The sequence below is a fragment of the Leuciscus leuciscus genome (assembly GCF_965113295.1).
Source record: "Leuciscus leuciscus genome assembly, chromosome: 23".
NCBI lineage: Eukaryota > Metazoa > Chordata > Actinopteri > Cypriniformes > Leuciscidae > Leuciscus > Leuciscus leuciscus.
In genome coordinates, this window is record NC_138747.1 from 1952678 (window position 1) to 1976514 (window position 23837).

Sequence of the window (23837 nt, forward strand, 5' to 3'; positions counted from 1 at the left end):
ACAGAATATTCAGGGCATTGTTGGTAGGTTATGACTGATGCAATACCAATCATTTATCATATATTTAAGCGTTAGGGAAATATAAGCAATACAAGCAAGGGAAATACAATAACTATTTAACCAAATAGTTAAATTTATCAATGTTGACTTCGACTAGACTGGCCTAGAATACTGAATTATATCAAATGTTAAATGACAGATGAATTCATGTAATAGTAATTCTTATTATAATCACCATTAATTGCTTTGAGCACTTTGTTTTGTGTGACTAAAAATGCCACACATTTGTTATGCAAGAAAACGTTTAGTAGAAGATGATGAATGTCGAGGGGAAAAGCAATCGGAGCAATTATGGGTTTATAATTTTGGGAAATGACTGTGTTCATTATGATATTGCACAACAGAACTGACAGAACGAAAGGTTTAATTAATTTGGCCTAAATTATTAATCAATCCGACTGTTAATCACACCCTTTACGGGCGGTTAATGATTCTCTAAACTATCGGCTCGACTAACAGCATTGCATCAGAAAGCACTCGCTCAATCTTATTGATTTATTTGCTTTAAGTGAAATCCTTCCCTTTCCTCATTGTGAGGGATTGTGATGTTAATGAGCTGATCTGTAGATGTTGGAGACTTCATTATAGGCTTTCAGTAAATAAAGATTTTACTGTAGTTAATACTGTAATCAAACTGTGTGTCACAGACGGCTAATATTTGGTTTCTTTGAGAGAGTAGTGACAGAAAAAGGCATTTACACACACAAAACATTGCGTAACAGTGAAGCGCACGTCACTGAGAGCAGACGTCTGTACGCATGAACACTCGAGCTGGAAAACGTCACTGAAGTTGGTGAATGAAGTTTAAAAGATCAACACACATCTTTCGTAACAGCTCTGTTCAGTAAAGGTAAGAGCAGAGTCTTTTCTGACTGATTTTCTTTTGTAAAAGGAAGGTTAAGAACAGTTTATAATGTGCTGTCATTTCACTAACTAGTTTCCGTACTGGTTGTGTGTCATTGCAGAAATATTTAATCATGCAAAACCTGCAAAATGCAAATGTCACTTCATCATAACTCACATCATCTCAATTCAAATCATATTTAACCCTGAAATCAAAAGAAGAATCTGGTAACATTTGCTTTGAGTATTGTGAAAAGCCCAATAAAATAGGATAATTTTTTAATGAATTATATTTTGCATTTAAAATGTTTTAAAAAGACCATTTAGAACAACTGAGACTTTTTTTTATAGTGAATTACTTCATGACACATTTAAAAAAAATATATAATTCATGCAAAAAATCTTTAATGTCATGAACAATGTCAAAATGCAAAACATGAAATAACCATAAAAAAGGCTTTATTTTCTTAAAGCAAAATATTATATCTAATTTTTCTTCTGAATTTGGGGTCAAATATGACCTGGATATATTTCATGGAAGCTTGTTTCTGCCAAGGAGTAAATAATGAAAAGGTAATTGCCTTTTTATCTCACAATTCTTACTTTATTTCTCGCAATTCTGACTTTATTTCTCGCAATTCTGACTTTATAACTCACAATTCTGAGAGGAAAAAGGTCACAATTACCTTTTTAATTTTTTTATTCTGTGCCGGAAACAAACTTCCATGAATATCAAATCTGACGTGAGTAAAATATTATTTTTATTATATAAAAGGAAGGCCAGGGAAATATTCAGTAGCTGTTTTATGTGGTGATATAATATCAGCCAGGCGGACTAATCAAATAAATATGTAAACTAAATATTCTTTTATATCTCATTTTCCACCAAAACACAATATAATGGTTATATTGGCACTGAAACCCTTATTTGTCAGTAGACTCGATTACTAAGGTAATTAAGGAGGAAATCATCCATCGACACGTTGAGATCCATGAGTGTTTTCAGAGTTGTTTTTGGGATATTTACACACCGTTCCTCTTCACAATGCGGTCCTAAAGATTAGCCTGACAGTGCAGAAGAGACTGACATGCTTCCTAAACCACACACACCCTCTATTAATAGACTCCGGCTTTGTTTTGATTGGTGTATGCGTTCACGGCTTCATTGTGTTCCCGCAGAATGAGCGCAAATGATGTGTGTCAGTTCTTAGGTATGTTTCCCAGGGGTTTCTCCTATTTAGGGGAAACCAGAGGTGGGAGTTAAAGTCACACATGTGCAAGTCTCAAGCAAGTCCAAGTCAATTTTTTATAAAAGCAAGTCAAGTCACTGCTTTATGTCAAGCAAAGCAAGTCAAGTCAAGCCGTAGCTTGGGTCACAAGTCATTGGCAAGTCATACAAGCGTTTGATGATTTCACTGAATGTATATATTAAAATAAGTTAAAACTACAGAAGTTGTGGACTATGGTTTTATTTGCTTTTTTTTTTTTTTATATATGCATTTCCACATACAGCTGAGTGGTTACTACAAAAAAAAAAAAAAAAAAAAAAAAAAATTTCAAACTACATAAAATGTAACTGAAATTAGGCCAACATTAAAGCATGAAAAAATAAATATGCCTCAAACATTGCAGAAGACCATTAAAAGGTATTAAACAATTCACAATTCAAGTATAATGGTTCCTATGCCACCAAATGGCATTCTTCAAACTGGCATCCCCTTTATATAAGTTATATATATTTTTAATTATGAAGTTAAAACGTACTCGGTTACTAATGTAACCTCGGTTCTCTCTAGAAGAGGGAACGAGAACTTGCGTAAGATATCTTACACTAGGGGAAAACCTCTTTTCCTCGAGATATTGAAGCCAAAAATTATCCTTAATTTTGCAATAATGTAAAAGGCATTGCAGCAGCATGCAGACATGGGCGAGACAGCTCGTGCGCCCATTGGCTGCTCTGCGGCAACTGCACCAGCCTATCGATAGAGACTCCTCATGACGTCAGAACCAATGAGGGCGCTTCGCGCCCATTACGTCATGTCCCGCCGAAATCGGGTGGGGCCAGGGCTATAAATACGGCCCAGAGAGGCTGGTTTGGTCAGTTTTTCATCGCTGAAGCGAATCAGAACATGACGCATGCACGGCAAGATACGCAAGTACTCGTTCCCTCTTCTAGAGAGAACCGAGGTTACGTTAGTAACCGAGTACGTTCTCTTACGAGAGGTCTCTCGTACTTGCGTAAGATATCTTATGCTAGGGGAACACAATGTAAAACGCCGTGCGTGCTTGAGACATAACACTAAAGTCCCAAGGGCAGGTGCCCGGGGCTCATACAGTGCCTAATCACAAGGGACTCACAGAGAATCCGGGAAGAGGGGCTAGAATAGCATCATTCCTGTAATATTGAGCTCTGATAAGAGCATGTTATATCAAGTGTTCCACACAGCCAGGGCGAACTCAGCCTGGACTGGTAAATATGGGGGACTTACGTACTACCCACAGAAGTATATAGGTCGATCAGTGATCGACGCTCTAGCAGTTTCAGCATCCCGAGCCGATAGCATCGGGCGGGGAATACTGAAAAATTAAACCGAGAGCAACCTAGCTTGCAAAGCGGGAACCTCGAGGTTATAAAACCTTATAAATGTAGACGGGGAGGCCCAGCCTGCCGCCATACAGATATCTTGCAAGGCAATCCCACTGGACCAAGCCCACGACGAGGCCATGCCTCTTGTGGAGTGCGCTTTGACACCTATCGGGCATTGCAGGCCCTTGGATGTGTAAGCTAGCGCTATAGCATCAACTATCCATCTGGATAGACTCTGTTTTGACGCAGCTAGTCCCTTAGAACGTCCGCTGAACAAAACAAAGAGCTGCTCCGTCTGTCTGAAAACAGATGAGCGAGACACATAGGCTCTTAACGCCCTGAGCCAAAGGAAGCCTGCGTCCCCTTCCTCCTCAGATACCGGCAGGGCTGACAGGGAGATAACCTGTGCCCTAAACGGTGTGTTGAGGGATTTAGGAACATATCCGTGCTTTGGTTTGAGTATGACTCTCGAGTCATTCGGCCCAAACTCCATACACGTCGTGCTCACTGAGAGCGCTTGCAAATCCCCTATGCGCTTCACTGAAGCGAAAGCCAGAACAAACACTGTTTTGAAAGACAAGGGTTTCAGGTCTATTGACTGTATTGGCTCGAATGGGGCACCTTTCATGGCTTCCAGAACCGTGGAAAGGTCCCAAACGGGAACTGAGGGTGGTCTGGGAGGGTTTAGCCTCTTAGCTCCTCTAAGGAAGCGAATGACCAGATCGTTCCTTCCTAATGACTGGCCAAGCGGTGGTTCAGCGAACGCTGCTATGGCCGCCACATAAACTTTGAGCGTGGATGGGGTTCTGCCCTTATCCAGAAGCTCTTGTAAAAAAAAAGGAGAGAACCTCCGGCACCCCACAGCGTGAGGGTGAAGTGCCACTCGCTGTACACCAGCTAGTGAACACAGACCATTTTGAGGAATAGAGCCGCCTCGTAGATGGAGCTCTAGCCTGCGTGATCGTGTTTAACACTCCCGCTGGGAGGTTAACGGGTACCCGTTGATGGCCCACACATGTAGGGACCAAAGCTCCGGGCGAGGATGCCAGATCGAGCCGTTCGCCTGCGAGAGGAGATCCCTCCTCACCGGTATCGGCCACGGGGCGGTACTCGTCAGCTGCATCAGGACTGGAAACCAGACTTGGTTTGTCCAAAATGGGGCGACGAGTAGCACTGGGCATCCGCTCTCCCTGATTCGCTCTAACACCTGGGGTAGGAGCGTGACAGGGGGAAACGCATAGAGCGGGCAGCGGGGCCAGACGTGAGCCAGCGCATCCCTGCTCTTGGAGAAGAATTCCTGACAATGAGCGTTCTCTTGAGACGCAAATAGGTCTATTTCCGCTCTGCCAAATGTCCTCCATAGCATTTTGACTGTCTGTGGATGTAAAGACCATTCTCCTGTCGGCAGATTGTTTCTGGACAGTCTGTCTGGTCCCACATTCAGATGGCCGGGCACATGCGCTGCCCTGAACGAGCGCAGATTGTGCTGAGCCCAGACCAGGAGGCGTTACGTCAGCCTGTGAAGGATTCTGGATCTGATACCTCCTTGGTGATTTATATAAGCCACCACTGACATGTTGTCCGAACGGACCAAGACGCGCCTCAGCGCGTTGTCGACTGCCATCATTTCCAGGCAGTTTATATGCAGAAGCTTTTCCCGTTCTGACCACTGGCCGAATAACGGTCTGCCCTCGAGCAGCGCTCCCCATCCCGAGGTTGAGGCGTCCGTAGACACCACCTTCACACTCGAGGAAGTCCCCAGGCTTACACCTGACCGGTACCAGTCGGTCACTGTCCAAGGTTTCAGAGCTGCGACGCATTTCTGATCGACCTTGAGGCGAGCGAGACCGGAGGTCCAAGCTCTGCGCGGCGCACGCTTTCAACCAATACTGCAGCGGGCGCATGCAAAGCAGACCCAGCTGAAGGATGCTGAAGCCATGAGACCCAGCATCCTTTGAAACTTTTTGAGCGGGACTAAAGCGCCGTGGCGAAAAATCTCTGTCATGCGCTGAATACTTAGTCTGCGCTGCGGCGACAGCTGTGCTGTCATAGACAGCGAGTCCAGATCTGTGCCCAGAAAAGATATTTTCTGACTGGGAGACAGTGAACTCTTTGCCCAATTGACTGTGAGACCTAAATTCTCGAGGTGATCGAGTAATTTGGTCCTGTGTTCTATGAGCTCCGACTGTGATCGAGCTAGAACCAGCCAATCGTCCAAATAATTCAGCACTCGTATGCCTCGGAGCCTGAGGGGTGCGAGCGCTGCATCCATGCACATCGTGAATACGCGAGGTGCCAGGGATAGGCCAAATGGCAGGACTGTGTACTGATATGCCTGGCCCTCGAAGGCGAATCTCAAAAATCGCCTGTGACGTTATGCTATTTGTATTTGAAAATAAGCGTCTTTCAGATCTATCGACATGAACCAGTCCCCTTGGCAAATTTGCGAGAGGATTTTCTTGGTCGTGAGCATTCTGAACCGTCGTTTCAGAAGTGCTTTGTTTAGTCGTCTTAGATCTAAAATGGGTCTGAGACCTCCGTCTTTTTTGGGTACCAGAAAATATCTGCTGTACATGCCCCCTTCGCTCTGAGCTTGTGATAGGGGTTCTATAGCCCCTTTGCTCAGTAACTTCGCTATTTCGGCCCGAAGTAGGTGTGCTACTTCCTCTTTCACCGTAGTATCGATTCGCGCCGCTTTGCGTTGCGGGCGTCGACCGAACTGTAGCGAATAGCCTCTTTCTATAATGTCTAGCACCCACTTCGAAACCCCGGGTAGCCTTGCCCATGCGTTTGCACGAATGGCTAGGGGTTGAATGCGAAGCGCGCTCTGGTCGCTCAGCGACAGAGGGGCTTCAGTGTGCTGCAACATAAGCGTCGCGCTTATGACATTTGAGGCAGGGGGGCGCGCTGATAACAGCGGGCAGATTGCCCGCGCTCGACTCCTCTGCGGTGGTCAACCGAGAGGGGGAGGGCTGGGCGAGTCCCGTAAGACCTGTTATATCTATGTGTGAATGTGGGCGTGGGATAGCGGGCACATTTACAACACTGAGAGCATTGTCTGCCTGAGCAGAGCGAATGTATGTTGGTTTCGTTTTACAGAAACCTTGAGACATGCAGAACGTAGTGTTTGTGGGCACTGGGCAGTGGGCACATTTACCACATTTAATGCGCAATCGATCTGGGTCGATTTCATGTGCGCGAGCCCTGTGCGACGGGCTGTGTTTCTGTGTAGGAATGAGCACTGGGCATTTTGTCTACACTCATAACACCATCGGCCGTGGCCGGAACACCAGAAAATATACTCTATGGGATTTATCTGGGTAGCCGTAAAGCGGCGTTTGTGTGCAGGCAAGCGGGCTGTGTCGCCGACTTGTTTACTGCAGAATACACTGGAACAGTCGCATTTACTGGAACTGAACGAGCGAGAAGTTGCCATAGAAACAGAGAGCGTCAACATGCTGGCGTTTGTTTGCAGGTGTGCGTGTATTACAATAGACTCGTCCACTGCAATATTGACATTTTCCAGAGAAATGTGTGAGAATGGAGGTAGTGACGCACGGAAACCATAGAAACGGTGCTTGGGTGCAGGCGAGCGGGTTGTACAACGCGCTCGTTAGCTGCAAAAATACACATCTGCAGTCGCCTTTTCAGGGAACTGACAGAGCGAGCATTGACGGCAAAAAAATTTTTTTTTTTTTCGAGAAGTTGCCATAGAAACAGAGAGCGTCAACATGCTGGCGTTTGTTTGCAGGCGTGCGTGCATTACAACAGGCTCGCTCACTGCAGTATGACATTTCCAGTCGCCCGAACTTCAGAGGGGAATGAGAATTAGAATTCGGCCCGGGCGCAGCGGGACATTAACACTCTTTTCTCCTTTCGCCAGTGACGCACGGGAACCATAGAAACGGTGTTTGGGTGCAGGCGAGTGGGTTGTACAACGCGCTCGTTGGCTGCAAAATGCACATCTGCAGTCGCCTTTCAGGGAACTGACAGAGCGAAGCATTGGAGGCATAATTAATCTGCCGTTAGACCGAGATTCGAACTCCGGTCTCTCGTGTGAAAAACCAAAGATTCCGCCACTGAGCCACAGGTGGGAACACAAAGGCTTTCAGATGCACGAGCATATAAGAGCGTCAACATGTTTTCTTCGGCGTTTGCTTGCCGGCGCTGCAATATTTATATTTCCAGTCGCCTGATCAGGGAACTGAGAAATGTGTGAGAAGTTTCAGGTCAGTCCAGCCTCGGCGGGACTAAAACACTATTTTCTCCTTTCGCTGGTGATTGACGCGTGAATGGGGCGCAGAGGGAGGCAGGGTAGCTTTCTTGTACGTAAAGAAAAACTAACCCCGACCGTCCGCTTCCAGCCTCCCCTGTGAACGGCGCATTTTGCGCGGCTCGAACAGAGGGAGAGAGAAAGCTAGCCCCGTGACCGTCCGCTCCTGACATCCCCTGTGAACAGCGGTTTGCGCGGCTCGAACAGAGGGAGAGCAGGTATCATCCTCCAAGCAGGCAAGGCAAGCGGGCGCACCGGCGAGCTTTGCGGGTTGGGGGGGAAAGGGGCGTCTTGAAAAAGACGCCCGGCTCTTTTAGTGCAATGAGAGTGTGTGTCGTGGCGGCGAACACACACACATACACAAAACACAGTAGAAGAGAAAAGGATATGTACGCCGGAAAGCGTCAGCAGAAACGGCGACTGAAGGCGGCGAGATGTCGACCAGCAGCTTCAGATGCACTAATCCCGCTGGGTGCTTGACTCAGACGGCGCGGCTTCCTCTCAGGATCCAGCGATGCGAAGGCCCGCTGAAGAGATGAAAAACTGACCAAACCAGCCTCTCTGGGCCGTATTTATAGCCCTGGCCCCACCCGATTTCGGCGGGACATGACGTAATGGGCGCGAAGCGCCCTCATTGGTTCTGACGTCATGAGGAGTCTCTATCGATAGGCTGGTGCAGTTGCCGCAGAGCAGCCAATGGGCGCGCGAGCTGTCTCGCCCATGTCTGCATGCTGCTGCAATGCGTTTTACATTATTGCAAAATTAAGGATAATTTTTGGCTTCAATATCTCGAGGAAAAGAGGTTTTCCCCAAGCGTAAGATATCTTACGCAAGTACGAGAGACCTCTCGTAAGAGAACCGCCAATGGGTGCCGCCAAATCACCGTCTTAATGTACGAGTCATAGAAGAATTCATTCAACTGATTCGTTCAAAAAGGCAGATTCGTTCTGGAACTAAGCAACTATAGGCCACTGAATCACAAATACGCATAACTCTTTCTGTGGCTTGTTTGGAACTATTGTCATTGGAGAAATAGAGCAAAAACATTTGGAATATTATGTCTAAAATGTCACATCACAATATTCACTCTTTGTTTACTGAACTGTTTTATAAAATCATTATCACATTTGCAATCGCACCAATATTCTGGAAATATTTTTTTTAATATCATATGTTATAATTATAAAAATAACTCATACTAGGGCAATTTTTCCACCACATTTTGAATTTTGGGTGCATATTAATTCTGCTGGCATTTTTTTGCCCCCAACCCCCTGATAACATCTAACCCTGCTTTAAGAGAAACACAAAACACGACAAAACATGAACAGTTTTCCATGTTGTTTTTTGTCATTGGAAAGAACGACATATTTGGCTTTAAAGCATGATTTAAAAAGAAATGTGGCACATGTTATACAAAACATATGCCATCATTAATTATCATTTGAATATTGACAACATTAAGGAAAACATAATTGTGTATAAAGAGGCATGCTGTTTTGACCAATATTCTCTCTAGATTTAAAGATAGTCAAATTAACTATAACAAACAGGTTAAACAAGCCATAGCTTACTTTTAGGCGTGGTGAATGAAGTTCGACTGTTCGAGGTTGAGATGGCCGTCGTCCGATATCCCTTGCCAGTTATTATGCGTACAGCAAATCTTCTTGTATGAATATGGTCAATTTCTAGTGTTTATATCCAAAAAGAAACGATGCTGGGAGATGTTTTTGTATTTAGCGCGCGCTCACCGCGATGTATGTTTTCTCTGGGCTTGTGCAGCGTCACGCAATCACGCAGAATCTGATGACTGGCGTCAATGGTTCCGTTGCTTTCATTTTGTTCATCGATTGATGTTGCGATGATTTATATAAAAATGTATATCAAGTCATTCTCGAGTCATACAGTTCAAGTCAAGTCAAGTCTCGAGTCATTGGATCTCAAGTCAAAGTCAAGTCGAGTCATTTTCTTAATTTAGTCAAGCAAGTCTCAAGTCCTTAAATTTGCGACTCGAGTCAAGTCTTGTGACTCGAGTCCCCCATCTCAGACAAACTGACAAATCTCTTTCCTATGGGCCAGAACACTTCAATCACTTTGAGATTGCTGTGAAACATGTCACATCTTGCAGTGAAATGTATTTTATCGAGATACGTGACTTACAGATGCAGTCAGATGAGAGTCTGAAGGCTGTTGTTGGGTGGAGGACTTTAATGATTGTGGATTCAGGGGTTATAAATAGTAAAAGGGCACTAAGGACAGTCGTTTACTCGCATATCTTCATGGCTTTAAAAGTTTATTAGTGGTGTTTGCTAAGACAAAGATTACTATTACTCACTCTTGGAGTCTGTGATTTGACCAGACCTCTAATTCTAACTTGTCCTGCTTAAATATTTAAACATTTAGCAGATTCTGCAAGGTGTATGTCAATATATAGGTGAATATTGTTTATGCAAAATGTTCATTATTTTTACAAAATTAAAGGGATACTTTACCGTTTTTTCATATTAAACTATGTTATTCCCTTAACTAAGACGAGTTGATACATACCTCTCTCGTCTCAGTGCGTGCACTAAATCCCTCTGTCTTGTGGCGAAACTTTGTTAGCCCAGTTCATTTAATATGGGCCAAGCAGAAAAGCTACCAAACACCTCCACGTTTTCCCTATTTAAATACAGTTACTCGCGAAGTGTAACTCGACCTAGGACGGTGACACAAAACAAAACGTTGCGCTTTTCTAAGCGTGTAAAATGGATAACTATTTTGTATGGCGGAATACCATAGCAAGTGCTTGTAAGCACTTCGACTTGGCGCAGTAATATCTTCACTCGTGGAAAATCCTCTCACCGACCCCCGCTCCCTCTAGTGAAGATATTACTGCGCCAAGTCGAAGTGCTTACAAGCACTTGCTATGGTATTCCGCCATACAAAATAGTTATCCATTTTACACGCTTAGAAAAGCGCAACGTTTTGTTTTGTGTCACCGTCCTAGGTCGAGTTACACTTCGCGAGTAACTGTATTTAAATAGGGAAAACGTGGAGGTGTTTGGTAGCTTCTCTGCTTGGCCCATATTAAATGAACTGGGCTAACAAAGTTTCGCCGCAAGACAGAGGAATTTAGTGCACGCACTGAGACGAGAGAGGTATGTATCAACTCGTCTTAGTTAAGGGAATAACATAGTTTAATATGAAAAAACGGTGAAGTAACCCTTTAAGAGGGATTGTCTTCTAATTAAGAGGGGTCGTATGCATGTTGTTGTTTTATTTAGTGCTGTCCTGAAGGCTCCAACATTCACTGATGCATTAGGAACCAGGGGGTGAAAACTTTTTGAATTTGAAGATCAAGGTAAATTGTATTAATTTGTCTTCTGGGAAACATGCAAGTATTTTCTGTAGCTTCTGGAGGCCAGTACTAAATTAATATATATATATATATATATATATATATATATATATATATATATATATATATTTTTTTTTTTTTTTTTTTTAACAAGCCTGTTGAAAAGCTTTCCTTCTGGAGAATCAATGAATGTTTAAACGTTTTTTTTTAATAGTTGCGTACGAGTCCCTCAATTGTCCTCAGTGTGAAAAGATGGATCTCAAAATTATACACTCACTGCTGGAAAGGGTTCAAATATGCAAAATATGCTTGAAAAAACAAAGAATTATCAGGATCTGGAGGATTTTCCTGAAGAACACTGCTCAGTTTAACTGTTCAGGACAAACAAGGGACTCAAGAATAACCATCACAAAAACAAAACAAAAACAGCCGGGAACGATACACAGTATTAAGAATCAAGTGTAAGGGTGAACTCAGGTTGATTGAGACACTTTCCAAGTCATCTAACTGGCAAAAAAGTGTCCCACTCACCCTGAATTCACCCTATGTAAACCATTGAACAGGGTTTTATGTAAAATATCTTATTCAGGACAGCACTAAATAAAAAAAGAACATGCATTTTGTATGATCCCTCTTGTTTTGTCAAAGTAAATAACATTTTGCAGATTCTACAAAGTGTATGTAAACTTTTGACCAAGACTGTATATATACAGTATATGGACTTGCAACTACTAACAGACACTCAGACACACTTCTGTGAGCATGTAAGATCCGCAGCAGATCCAGGCAGGTGGAGCTGGGGAGGCGGAGGGGTTCAGAGGAACTCTAAGAGCTGCTACACAACTAGCTTACAGCAAACAATTACTGAATCACACTGTTCAAATGTTTAAAAGTTTGATGACTGAACATCCTCCAGCGTTTGAGACGTGCAGATACAGACACTTAATCTAATGCAGATCTTTACAAGAGCAGACTTTGCACACTTCTAGGAAAGAAACGACTCGTTTCATTAGATTCTTTCTCTTATTATATCTCCAAACAGGCTGATTATTAACAGTATGAGCTCAGAGAGATAATACATACATCAGCACATATAGGATCTTTACACACGGTGCCGAATGCAAAATAAAGTGTAGTGAGAATATTTGCAAAATGACTTCTTTGACATGAAAAAACCCACAACTGTTGAGCTCTGAAAGAGAATGAATAATTCATTCCTTCATTAAATTGCATTACTAAACAACCTGAAAAGACACAGATTGCATGTCAGATTGACGTCCTGAATGTCTTTAAAGCGACACCCTTTCCAATAATGCTGAAAAACACGCCTCGTTCAGGGATAGGGCCGATTAAAATATGCATTATGAGATATGAATTACAATATGAGTAATGCAACGTATCCATACTCATCTTTTTATGATAATAATTATCATAAATTATTACAAAATGACTATAATCAAAAGTATCAGAATAGTCAACTCACATTTATAGTGCTTTATACAAGACAGCTTCACGGTTATAAAGAAAAAAAACAACAACAGTATTAATGTTGCAAAGTTCTTCAGTTATGAAATGAATATAATTATTGTAAAGCAGCTTTAAAAATACAATGTTGTCGTTTAGATCCAGATCAGTGTTGATTCAATTCCAATAACAGTGTCGATGTTGCAAAGTTTCTGGATATAAAGTGTCTTAAAACCCCCATATAAGTCTCCACATATGCATTTCTGTATAATACATTAATATGGCCACTAGAGGGCTGCATAACCAAAACATGAATTCATCCTGTTGGAGATTCATACACAATTTCATCACACTTATCTGCCATCATAACTCATGAACATATTCCAGTCTGAACTGAACTCTATTCATCACTGTACACTTGCATTATGAGCTTTGCTAAAGTCAAAGATCTCCTCAGGAGAAAACAATCATATTTGGACGCCACTAGTTTAGTTAAGAGCTCCAGTCCCTCCATCTACACCTGTAACAAACTCACGCGAAGAAGACAAAATGCAGAAATAATTCGGAATATTTTTACCTTTGATTATAAATGTCGTCGATCAAGAATCTCTGAAAGTCCTCCGATCACTGATGAGTTTTCTTTGATTGATTTGAGTGAAGAGAAACAGCGATGATCATGGCGATGACAGATGGCCTCATGGGATTTGTAGTCTCATACGGAATTGTAGTTTCATAATCGTAAATATTATATTTTATCTGTAACTATATAACGGAGCATTCACGCTATGAATGCTGATTGGTCAATAGTGTTCTCGTCTAAAATATAGTCACCATAGCAGCTGAATAAATAATATTAATAATTAATTTGCATTTTAAAATCAGTTTAATAATAACGAGTGGCCCAAATTAATAATGTAATAATTGATATATGTTTAATAATTAAGTACAATATTATATTACATTATTTTTAGTATATTCTTTTGTTACTAGGCTATTATATTGTTATATTCAATGCATATACAGTATTTTCAGCTGTTTCTCTGTGGCGGCGCCGCTTGCTGTAATTTACTAGTTTTCCACGGATGGTTTTGCCAAGCTGTATCTCTGCTTGTCAGCTCTTATCTGCAAAAGCATTTCTGTGGGGAAATAATTCTTAGATTGGATTGTTTCCAGCATATATCCCTACATAACTTATGTGATGTGCTGTTGGCCAAAGCTGCTTTTCACTTGATAAAGCCCATGGATCAGGTCGTATCTCACGTTCTTCACGTTCTTCTCGCCTGTTGGAGAAGTCGTAGCCTGTATAAAGGGATTTGTATTTGAAGCCTCTATCTCTGTGATGATGTTGAATGCCTGGTACAGCAGAAGTGGAGAGGTCATGTGTGTGTGTGTGTGTGTGTGAGTGGAACCAGAGGCTCAGGACACACACGTGGGCTGTGAAACCAACACATCTCATATTAGAGAGAACCTCAGCTGAACTCATGTGGACAAAACACTCACTTCCCATATCGGCACGGTCTCGTGATTAGCTTTGCCCACTTCAGCATTTTTAAGATGCAACCCATAGGTTTCGTTCTTGAGGCCTTGTATATCCAGTGACTGACAGTTTTCATATCCAGTGTCATGCATAATCCTTTCACAATACAAGAAGTGGTGAGAAGTTGCGTCTTACGCCATTGGCACGTCGGGTTGTCGTTGGCATGTGTCACTAAAACTTGTGAAATGCATCATGAAAACTGGCAAGTGTGACGCCGGCTCTTCAATGCAGAGAGATGTAAGATATTAAACTGGATGTGTCAGAACATTCAAGCTACTCCAGAAAGAATGCATGTTCACACACTGTTAAAAAATAGTTTTATTACATAACTCTAAATATTGAGCACCATTAACCACATATTAAATTACAGGCAACGTTTATTTAGATTAATATCTGACTCTGATTACTTGCTTTTGCTCCCGTCTAACACACAGATAACAGACACACACATCTGTGGATCTTCCTCAACTGTTGTGAGTGTTGGGTTATCTTGCTCTGGCCAGTGTTACACTTATACTTATAATGACACCATGCAAAAATAAAGGTTTACAGTAACAGATGTGACTGTGTGTCTCCTAGAATGAGTTTGTGTGATCAACAACATACAGTAGCACTGGTGTTACACACAACATTCAGATGTGCCACAAACCAAACCAGTGATTATTTTTTTATTTAATTATTTAAGTCTTTAAATTAGGCTATTTATTTAAGATTACGTCAGTACAGCTGCTGAAATCTGTCTGGAAGAGTTACGACATGTTCTGCAACATCTCCACGCAATCCATCGCCACATACCACGACTTTTAGTGGTTCATAAAAACCAGATGTGCCACTAACTACAGTGTGTGTGTGTGTGTGTGCCAATGGCTTTTGTAAGATTTAGACACTTATTAGTGTTTTTGTTTTTATAAATAAATAAATATACAAATAATATTAAAAGTAGCCTACACTTTGTAACGTTTACACCTCTAGTGGTTAAAAACAAAATAGCATGCACACACACACACACACACACACACACACACACACACACACACACACACACACACACACACACACACACACACACACACACACAAGGATTGATGATGAAATGTCTCATTATTACAATTTTGTTAATTTTGAAAGAAATGTTATATAGTGTAACTTTAATATAAATATTAAATGATAAAATAATACAATAACTGTATTTACTCTTTATTTCTTCTGCAAATGTGCTCTATGCTTCATTGTTGAGAAATGTCCCACTGAATGTCAGTGGTTTAGTTGTTTTGCAGACGTGTTTCAGTTGTGTTTGTGTGTGTGTGTGTGTGTGTGTGTGTGTGTGTGTGTGTGTGTGTGTGTGTGTGTGTGTGTGTGTGTGTGTGTGTGTGTGTGTGTGTGTGTGTGTGTCTGGATGTTGCTGGTGCAAACGCTCAGATACCGGTAAGCCTCATTATCAGTATTTGCAGCCCCTCATTACATATGCATGAGGGGGGCGGAGTCAGAGGAAGCGCTAGTAAAGTCTCCTGTGTGAAGGTACTTTAGTGTGAGAGCTGCATACCAGGGTCAGTGAGTTTTTCACTTCACTTTTTTTTATTGCAATTATTTACAGTGATTGTGAAACTTTTGTTATGTATTTTTGTTCTGGTTAGTTAAGATCGAAAGTTATGAAATAACTTTTTTTGAAAGTTTTGTTTAAAATGCTTGCATGTGTTTAGTACTCTATATATTTTTGTATTTGATATAATTCTAATTATGATTATTTTACTTATATAGTGCATTGCAGAGGTTCAGTCTAAGGATGAAATATTAGTCAGATTCAATCTCAAAAGTTCAAAAAATAAAGAAAATAAGAAATTATAGGCCTAGTTTGTATAAGAAAATGAAGCTTGTTGTAATACTATTTATTTATTTGTTTGTTTTTAGTTTAGATTTAAACTTAGAAATTTTGTTTTTTAGTTTAGATTTAAACTTAGAAATAACGAAATGAAAGGTTTTTGAAAATGTTATGTTTTGTTTATATTCTTGAATGATATATGGTATCTATTCATTATTCTATGTTGTTTTTATTTAATGTAAATGTTGTTGTTATATGCTATATTATACATGTTGTAATTATGATGATACTTACAGTACATTATATTGTTATTTAGTCTCATGTTGCTCTAATGAATAGCTATTAGAAAGTGATATTTCTTTCATTGAACGCTTTCTGCACTTTTCCAGTTTCTTCAGTTTTTTGTTGTTGTGTATCTGAACATGTTCATGTTCCTTCCAGGTGCTTGAACAATAACATCCAGTGTCATTTTCCTGCATCTCACAGACATGGACCCTCAGGTGCCCAAAGACAAGTGAGTTGATCATCAGTTTTAGGCTAATGCTAATCTCGCTGTTTATGGCGCCGGTTCTTCTGATGCAAAACCCTGAGACAGATAACAAGAACATGTGGGTGATTCTAAAACAAAATGCTGAATCTGTTTAAGATTAGCACCAGATGTGCAGCGGCATGTTCTTTAACTCTTTCCCCGACGGATTTTTTGGGCGATCCGTGTTTCCAGTGTTATACTGTAGGGGGCGCTATCACACTGACTGAAAGAGTTCAGAATCTCCTGATAAAAAAAAAACACAGGAGAAGAAGAAGCAGAAACAAGCGATAGAAGCATTGCTGACACACATGTGAAATAACACGATCATCAAACATTAAACAGCATATAAATCGAAACTGCGTGACGTTACTGAATGAAATGTTGAACCCATGAAGGGTTAATGACTGAAGCTTTGAGGTGTTGATGGACTCGATCTGTGTTTAGATCATATCGCTCTGAATCTCATCCGGATGAAGACTTTTCCACAATTTCCAGAAACACCATTTTCTCAGTTTATTAATCGAAACTTACTCATATTCAAGGTTTGATCAAATAGAATGGTTAGGGGGGATTGGGGTGTATATATATATTTTTTTTATTGCATCACAATAAGTGTATTTTAGTAACTAAACTGAATTTTATTATGGTTTAGTGACAACATTTTACAATGTTTACATGGTACTATTTCTGGTAAGCTACGCTTTTTTATTATTTCAATTCAATTCAATTATTGTGATTTGATTTAATACTGACTCATTTGGATAAATATTAGGTAGGCAACACAAGATAGACATTAATTTTTCTCAAGAAAAAACAACAACTCACCTAATGCTGTAAACATACAGAGAGCCCTATCAGCTGGCAGTATTATTAAGGTTAAAAATAACTCAAATTAAATATAATGCGTTTTTTTATTATAATAACAACTTTATTTAATGATTTAAGTAAAAAATATAATAAATATGTGATATAGTACACATATTTAGCAAAATACTCTCTATAGCTCTTTTTTTCTAGCCAACTAACGTGCTATAGCCTATATTATGGTCATCAAATGGTTTTCTTGAGGTAAATGTTATGTAGCCTAAATTATGTGACATAATTGTTCTCCAGCAGTTTTATTGACCCCTTTGTTTGATTGATTGGTCGATATTATGTATGAGGAATATACATTTCGGTAAGTTGTAGCCTACTGTATCTTTCAACAGTGTTCATTCGTGTTTATTTACTATTAGCTAGTAGAGATGATCGGGTCACGTGCCGCTAGGGATCTGTCGCGTCACATTTACAAGCTCCAAAACGGTATTTATTGTTTGAATTTCGTAATAAAAGTGACATAATCTGAGAGCTGAGATTTTTTTAAATATCATAAGTAACTGCTCTGTCTATCTGTCGGTCTCCGTGTCCTCTTTGCTTCGCGATTTTTCTGTGCGTGAGAAAATGGATGTGTGGCGTGAGAGTGTGTGTGGCCATTCTGGAGTCTCACGGTGAATGCGTGAGAGTTGGCAGCTCTAAGCTCGAATACAATGTTTGGGTCACTCTTTATTTTAAGGTGTCAGTATTACAGTGTAATTATATATTTAAGTACTGAGTAATATTAAGCAACTACATGTACTCACTATAGGGTTAGGGTAGGATTAGGGTTTGGTTGAGGGTTAATTGCATGTAATTATGCATAATTTACTGTTTTTATTACTATGGTAAGTACATGTAACATATGTAAAATAAAGTGTTACTAATGTTTGTTTATTTACAAGAAAGAAAGAAAGAAACACTGGCAGGGAAAGAGTTACTCTCCTCAAAGTATCTTCATTATATTCTGTAGTCGCTACTAAACAACATTCACGTTTCAACAACAGTGATACTGAGATTCCTGCGTGTCTTGTGACAGATATAATGGCGTGTGGTGGATTTTCTTCATGCTGGGTTTGGGAACTCTTCTGCCCTGGAACTTCTTCATGACAGCCACAATGGTAACTTCGCACTTGCATCACATAATAAGCTATTTAGCGTGAGAAGAACATGTGGAGTGGTTTGGTTTTTTGCCATGTGGACGACCAGAAATGCTTACTAAGTGTTGCAATACTGCAAAAGATCCATTCCACCGAAAGGGTGACATTTCTGTTCTCAGGACATTACATGTATATTAAAAATGCATGGAAATTAACTCTGAAATATATTTTATTATTAAGCACAATGTCCTGCACATTAAGCTAACTATAAACATTAGCAATAGCATTTTCTGCATGTCCCCACTCTCTATCTCTAAACTTTACCATGAAATATAATGATTAAAATCCTTCAGAAATCCTTTTTTTTTTTTTTTTTTTTTTTTTGTGTGACTTTATATCCAATCTATGCTTTGAAATGTTTTTTTTTTGTTTGTTTTTTTATGAGAAAGAAATATTTGATCTAATATTTGAGATAAACTACACTGGCCCAAACTTGGAATGGCCCAAAAGCAACTGTACTCTCAAAACCAGACGACACATTTTCTGTTTTAACTGTGTATCCTGTAGTATTTCACCAGTCGTCTCGCAGACCCTCTGAGTGAAGCAAACTTCTCCGTCAACGCGACAGAAGAAGCTCCTCGCAGCGTCTTACAGGCCAAGTTTAATAATGTGATGACTCTGTGTGCGATGGTTCCTCTGCTGGTGTTCACCTGCCTCAACTCAGTCCTTCACCAGAGGTGACACACACTCTTCAACGCACACTCTTCAACGCACACTCTTCAACACACACTCTTCACACACACACTCTTCACACACTCTTCAACACACACTCTTCAACACACACTCTTCAGCACACACTCTTCATACACACTCTTCAACACACACTAACAGGATCACTGAATCATGGGCAGTGCAGAGCTTCAGCTTTCTAGTGTTAAAGTCAAAAGAAAGAACATAAGAAATTAGTATGCATAAAGAAAATTAAGCTTGTTTTATGACTTTATCTATCTATCTATCTATCTATCTATCTATCTATCTATCTATCTATCTATCTATCTATCTATCTATCCATCCATACGTCTATCTATATTCATCTATCATCTATCTACTTATATCCATCTATCTATCTATCTATCTATCTATCTATCTATCTATCTATCTATCTATCTATCTATCTATCTATCTATCTATCTATCTATCTATCTATCTATCTATCTATCTATCTATCTATCCATTCATCCATTCATCCAAATACATATTTTATGAGTAAATATTTGATTTTAATTTACAGTAAATAAATATTTTAATTTATTTCAATATTTTAATTTATTTCAATATCTTTGTTTGTTTCAATATTTTTTTTTATTTAAATTATTTGTTTATTGTTATTTATTTATTGTATTGTGATTTTTTTTTTTTTTATGTCAGTTAAACACAATTTACCATCAAATTCTCAGAGAAAAAGTTCTTAAAAATAGACTTGATTTTCTTTATGGAAAATATGTCAAATATAATACATGAAAATATATGTATGATTTTTTTCCTTTTTTTGTTTGTTTCTTTGAGTCATTGCCAGCCAGACATGTCCTTGATCATATCCGTGATCTCCGCCTCTAAACTGAGATTTGATCCTCCAGAATTCCTCAGAAGATCCGGATCGCAGGGAGTCTGATGGCCATTCTGCTGGTGTTTCTGCTGACCGCCATCCTGGTGAAAGTAGAGCTGGAGCCGCTGCCGTTCTTCATCGTCACCATGATCAAAATAATCTGCATCAACTGTGAGGCTCCTCAACCAGTCACACTCAAACTCAACACACTCGCAATGAAACCTGATATAGAACCTGTGAATATTCCAAAGCCTTTTTAATCTTTCACCAAAGTCTCATAACTTGCTCAACCTCTTTTTCACTGTGCAATATGTCATGGAAGCAGAATCCCAGCTAACTTGCGTAGATATGACTCTGTGAGACTATAGTTTGAATGAATTCTTTTGTTGCATGACACACATTAACATTACAGTACAGAACGGCTCTTTCAGAATATTATCCTGAACATTGTATAAGCATTCTTTCGTTTCATGTGTCATTGATCAGATAAGAGGCTCTCGGGCGTAAACGTCACATGCTTTTGATTTTCTCGGTAAAAACGACCCGAGTTTGATGCCTAACTAACATTTTTTAAATGTTACTAGTCTCAGAATGTTTCCGAGAATATTCAAAAGTAACATTCCAAAAATGGAATGTTGATCAAATGGAATGTTTCCATAGCATTCACATAACCAAGAATTTGTATTTTATTTGAAAAAATATTTTTTTTATTGTGTTTCGAATGTTCATAGAACATTAATGGGAACATTATCAAAACTTTCTAAGAGTATATTTTTGTTAGCGGGATGAGTTGTGAATGTCTTGATTGTGTAATTTGAAGGCGTGAAAAACCGCATGTCATGTTTTTGAGCTCAATGTTTCTGCCTTTAATTAATACACTGTTTAAATTAATACATTTTTAGCTAACTGTGATTTTGTATATGTACATTTCTGGAATACATAACTTAGACAGTTTCCTCTGATAACAGATCACTGTAAATTGTAATGTGGACCCGTGCATTTTCTGTAAAGCTGCTTTGAGATGATGTGTATTGTGAAACGCTATAGAAATAAACATGAATTGAATTGAATTGTTCCCAGCGTTTGGAGCCGTCCTGCAGGGAAGTCTCTTCGGGATGGCCGGTCTCCTCCCAGCTTCATACACAACACCCATCATGAGCGGACAAGGACTCGCAGGAACCTTCGCCGCGTTCTCCATGATCTGTGCCATCGCCAGTGAGTCACAGAACATCATTTCAGTCTGTAAAAACAAGCACAACTAACGCATCAAGACACTTTACAACTCAAATAACACATATATAAGCACTTAAACAAAAATACAAGCTTCATATTTTCCACAATAATCAACAGATTTTATATTTTAGGGAAACAGTAACACTTTACAATAGGGTTCATTAGTTAATGTATTAATTAACATGAACTAACAAAGAGTAATACATGTGTTACTGTATTAGTTAATCTTTGTTAAAGCTAGTTAATAAAAATACAGCATGTTAGTTCACAGTGCATTAACTAATGTTAACAAATACAACCTTTGATTTGAATAATGTATTAGTAAATGTTGAAATTAATATTAACTATGATTAATAAATGCTGAGGAAGTCTTGTTCATTCTTAGTTCATATTAACTAAGGTAGTTAACTAATGTTAACTAATGAACCTTATTGTAAAGTGTTACCAGGAAAACTAATGTGTGCCTTAAACAAAGCCATTACTATAACAGATGCATTCAACATTGTACTTTGTGATGTAAAACATGCATGTAAAGCTGGTTGTGTCCCTCAGGTGGTTCTTCTATACAGGACAGTGCGTTCGGATACTTCATCACAGCATGTGCCGTCATCGCTCTCGCAATCGCATCATATGTTGCCCTTCCTAAACTGGTAAATCTGAGCGTCTGAATGCGCTGATTTAAAGCTGGAAACGTTAACAACATGTGCGCTGTTTCTCTTCTGTAGGCGTTTTTCCAGCATTATCAGGAGAGTCAGCAGAACAATCCAGCGGAGGATGAGGAGAACAAGATGGATCTGCTGAAGAAAGGTGATGTCAACTAATCCAGATCAGATGTTGCTGCAAAACGTGTGTGAATATTATTAAAGGGGTGGTTGATGATGATTTGACTTTTCTAACTTCAGTTAGTGTGTAATGTTGCTGTTTGAGCATAAACAACATCTGCAAAGTTACAACGCTCAAAGCTCAAAGCAAAGGGAGAGATTTGCTTTTAAAGAAATCGCTTTTTAAGAACTACAACAAACGGCTGGTAGAGACTACACCACATTCCTCCCGGGTTAGTGACATCACCAACCCTAGAATTTACATAAACCCCGCCCCCTGAACACGATTTATAGATGATCAAGACAGAATATGCTAATCAATGACTAGAAGATAACTACACATCAGCTTCATAGATTCATCAACTAACCATTCAGAAATGTCCTGTTGCTTCTACATGTTGTCACTTCTTCTTGAGTCTCTCCATCATTGTCTGACTCCGGTTTGAACATTAAAGGCTAAAAGTTTTTGAAATGTTCAGTGCATGTGTGTGTGAGGTAAAAGGACTCGAGCTGTTGAAGCTCCGCCCCCTGTGCCGGGAGCAGCAGCTCATTTGCATTTAAAGGAACAGACACAAAACGGTGTGTTTTTGCTCACCCTCAAAAAGTGACAACTTTAACATGCTATATAAAAATATCTGTGGGGTATTTTGAGGTAAAACTTCACACACACACTCAGGGGACATCAGAGACTTATTTTACATCTTGTGAAAAGGGCATTACACCACCCCTTTAAGTCAGACTTTGATTTTTAATTGTACTTGTAGATCAGGGGCAGCAAAGCGCTGGAGACGACGACAAACAAACACCTTCCATGTTAAGCATCTTTAAGAAGGTAAACGCACAGATGCACAGTATCTGGGATATTTTGGGGATATTTAATTTAATTTTATCAATCAATAAATTCCTCTTGAAACAAACTTTGTTGTATTATTTTAATTTAATACTGTGAAGCTGCTTTGATACAATCTGTATTGTGAAAAGCGCTATACAAATAAACTTGACTTGACTTGACTTGACAGTAGCAACACTTAAAACACATTAGCAAATGCATATGCATAAATATTTCTGTCTCCAGATCTGGGTCATGGCCGTCTCGGTGTGTTTTGCCTTCACGGTCACTATCGGCACGTTCCCTGCGGTCACTGTGGATGTGAAATCGAGCATCGCTGGAGGAGGAGCGTGGGGTGAGTGTGTGAGATACACTCGAGATCACTGAAGCCCGTTTACACCACAGGACAAAAACAACATGCTTCGGGAAATCTGAATTATGACATAAGAAGTCAACATTACGAGATAAAAGTCACTGTCATCATGAGATAAAAAATTATGAGATAAAAAGTCTAAATTATGACATACTTAGACTATGAGATAAATCGGAATAAGATTTTTTTTTAAAGTTGATTATGACATACTGTCATCATGAGATTAAAAAGGTGAATTTGACATAAAAGACAAAATTATGAAATACTAAATCATCATGAGATAAAAAGCCAATGATATACCAAGTAAATTTAGTCATAATGTCACATTTTATTGACAATCAATTATGACATACTGAGTCATAATTATGAGATAAAAAGTACAAATTTACACTAAAATTGAGACGATTTGAATATACTGTCCTGACATACTAAGCCGTAATTATTTGACAAAAGTAAAAATTATGACAAATCATTATGAGATTAAAAAGGTGAAATTATGACATACTAAGTCATAATTTTGACATTTTATCTCATATTTAGGATTCACCGAAGCATGATTTGTTTGTCTCGT

The 23837-nt window shown here is 39.6% G+C and overlaps 1 protein-coding gene across 2 annotated transcripts in view; it reads left to right on the forward strand.

Annotated features, from left to right (window-relative positions):
• The window catches only part of slc29a1b (solute carrier family 29 member 1b), a 27241-nt gene continuing 3404 nt past the window's right edge, over window positions 1-23837 (forward strand). Inside the window, exons 1-10 of one of the 2 annotated variants that reach the window (XM_082155919.1) lie at window positions 1-910; window positions 16365-16437; window positions 18344-18425; window positions 18972-19141; window positions 20042-20181; window positions 21091-21225; window positions 21796-21893; window positions 21969-22050; window positions 22829-22896; window positions 23140-23248. In XM_082155919.1, the coding sequence (XP_082012045.1) occupies window positions 16412-16437; window positions 18344-18425; window positions 18972-19141; window positions 20042-20181; window positions 21091-21225; window positions 21796-21893; window positions 21969-22050; window positions 22829-22896; window positions 23140-23248 (910 nt within the window). In that variant the 5' untranslated portion in view covers window positions 1-910; window positions 16365-16411. Of the gene's footprint in view, window positions 911-15592; window positions 15652-16364; window positions 16438-18343; window positions 18426-18971; window positions 19142-20041; window positions 20182-21090; window positions 21226-21795; window positions 21894-21968; window positions 22051-22828; window positions 22897-23139; window positions 23249-23837 lie in introns of those variants that run through there. The other variant, XM_082155918.1, reaches the window with a different exon arrangement.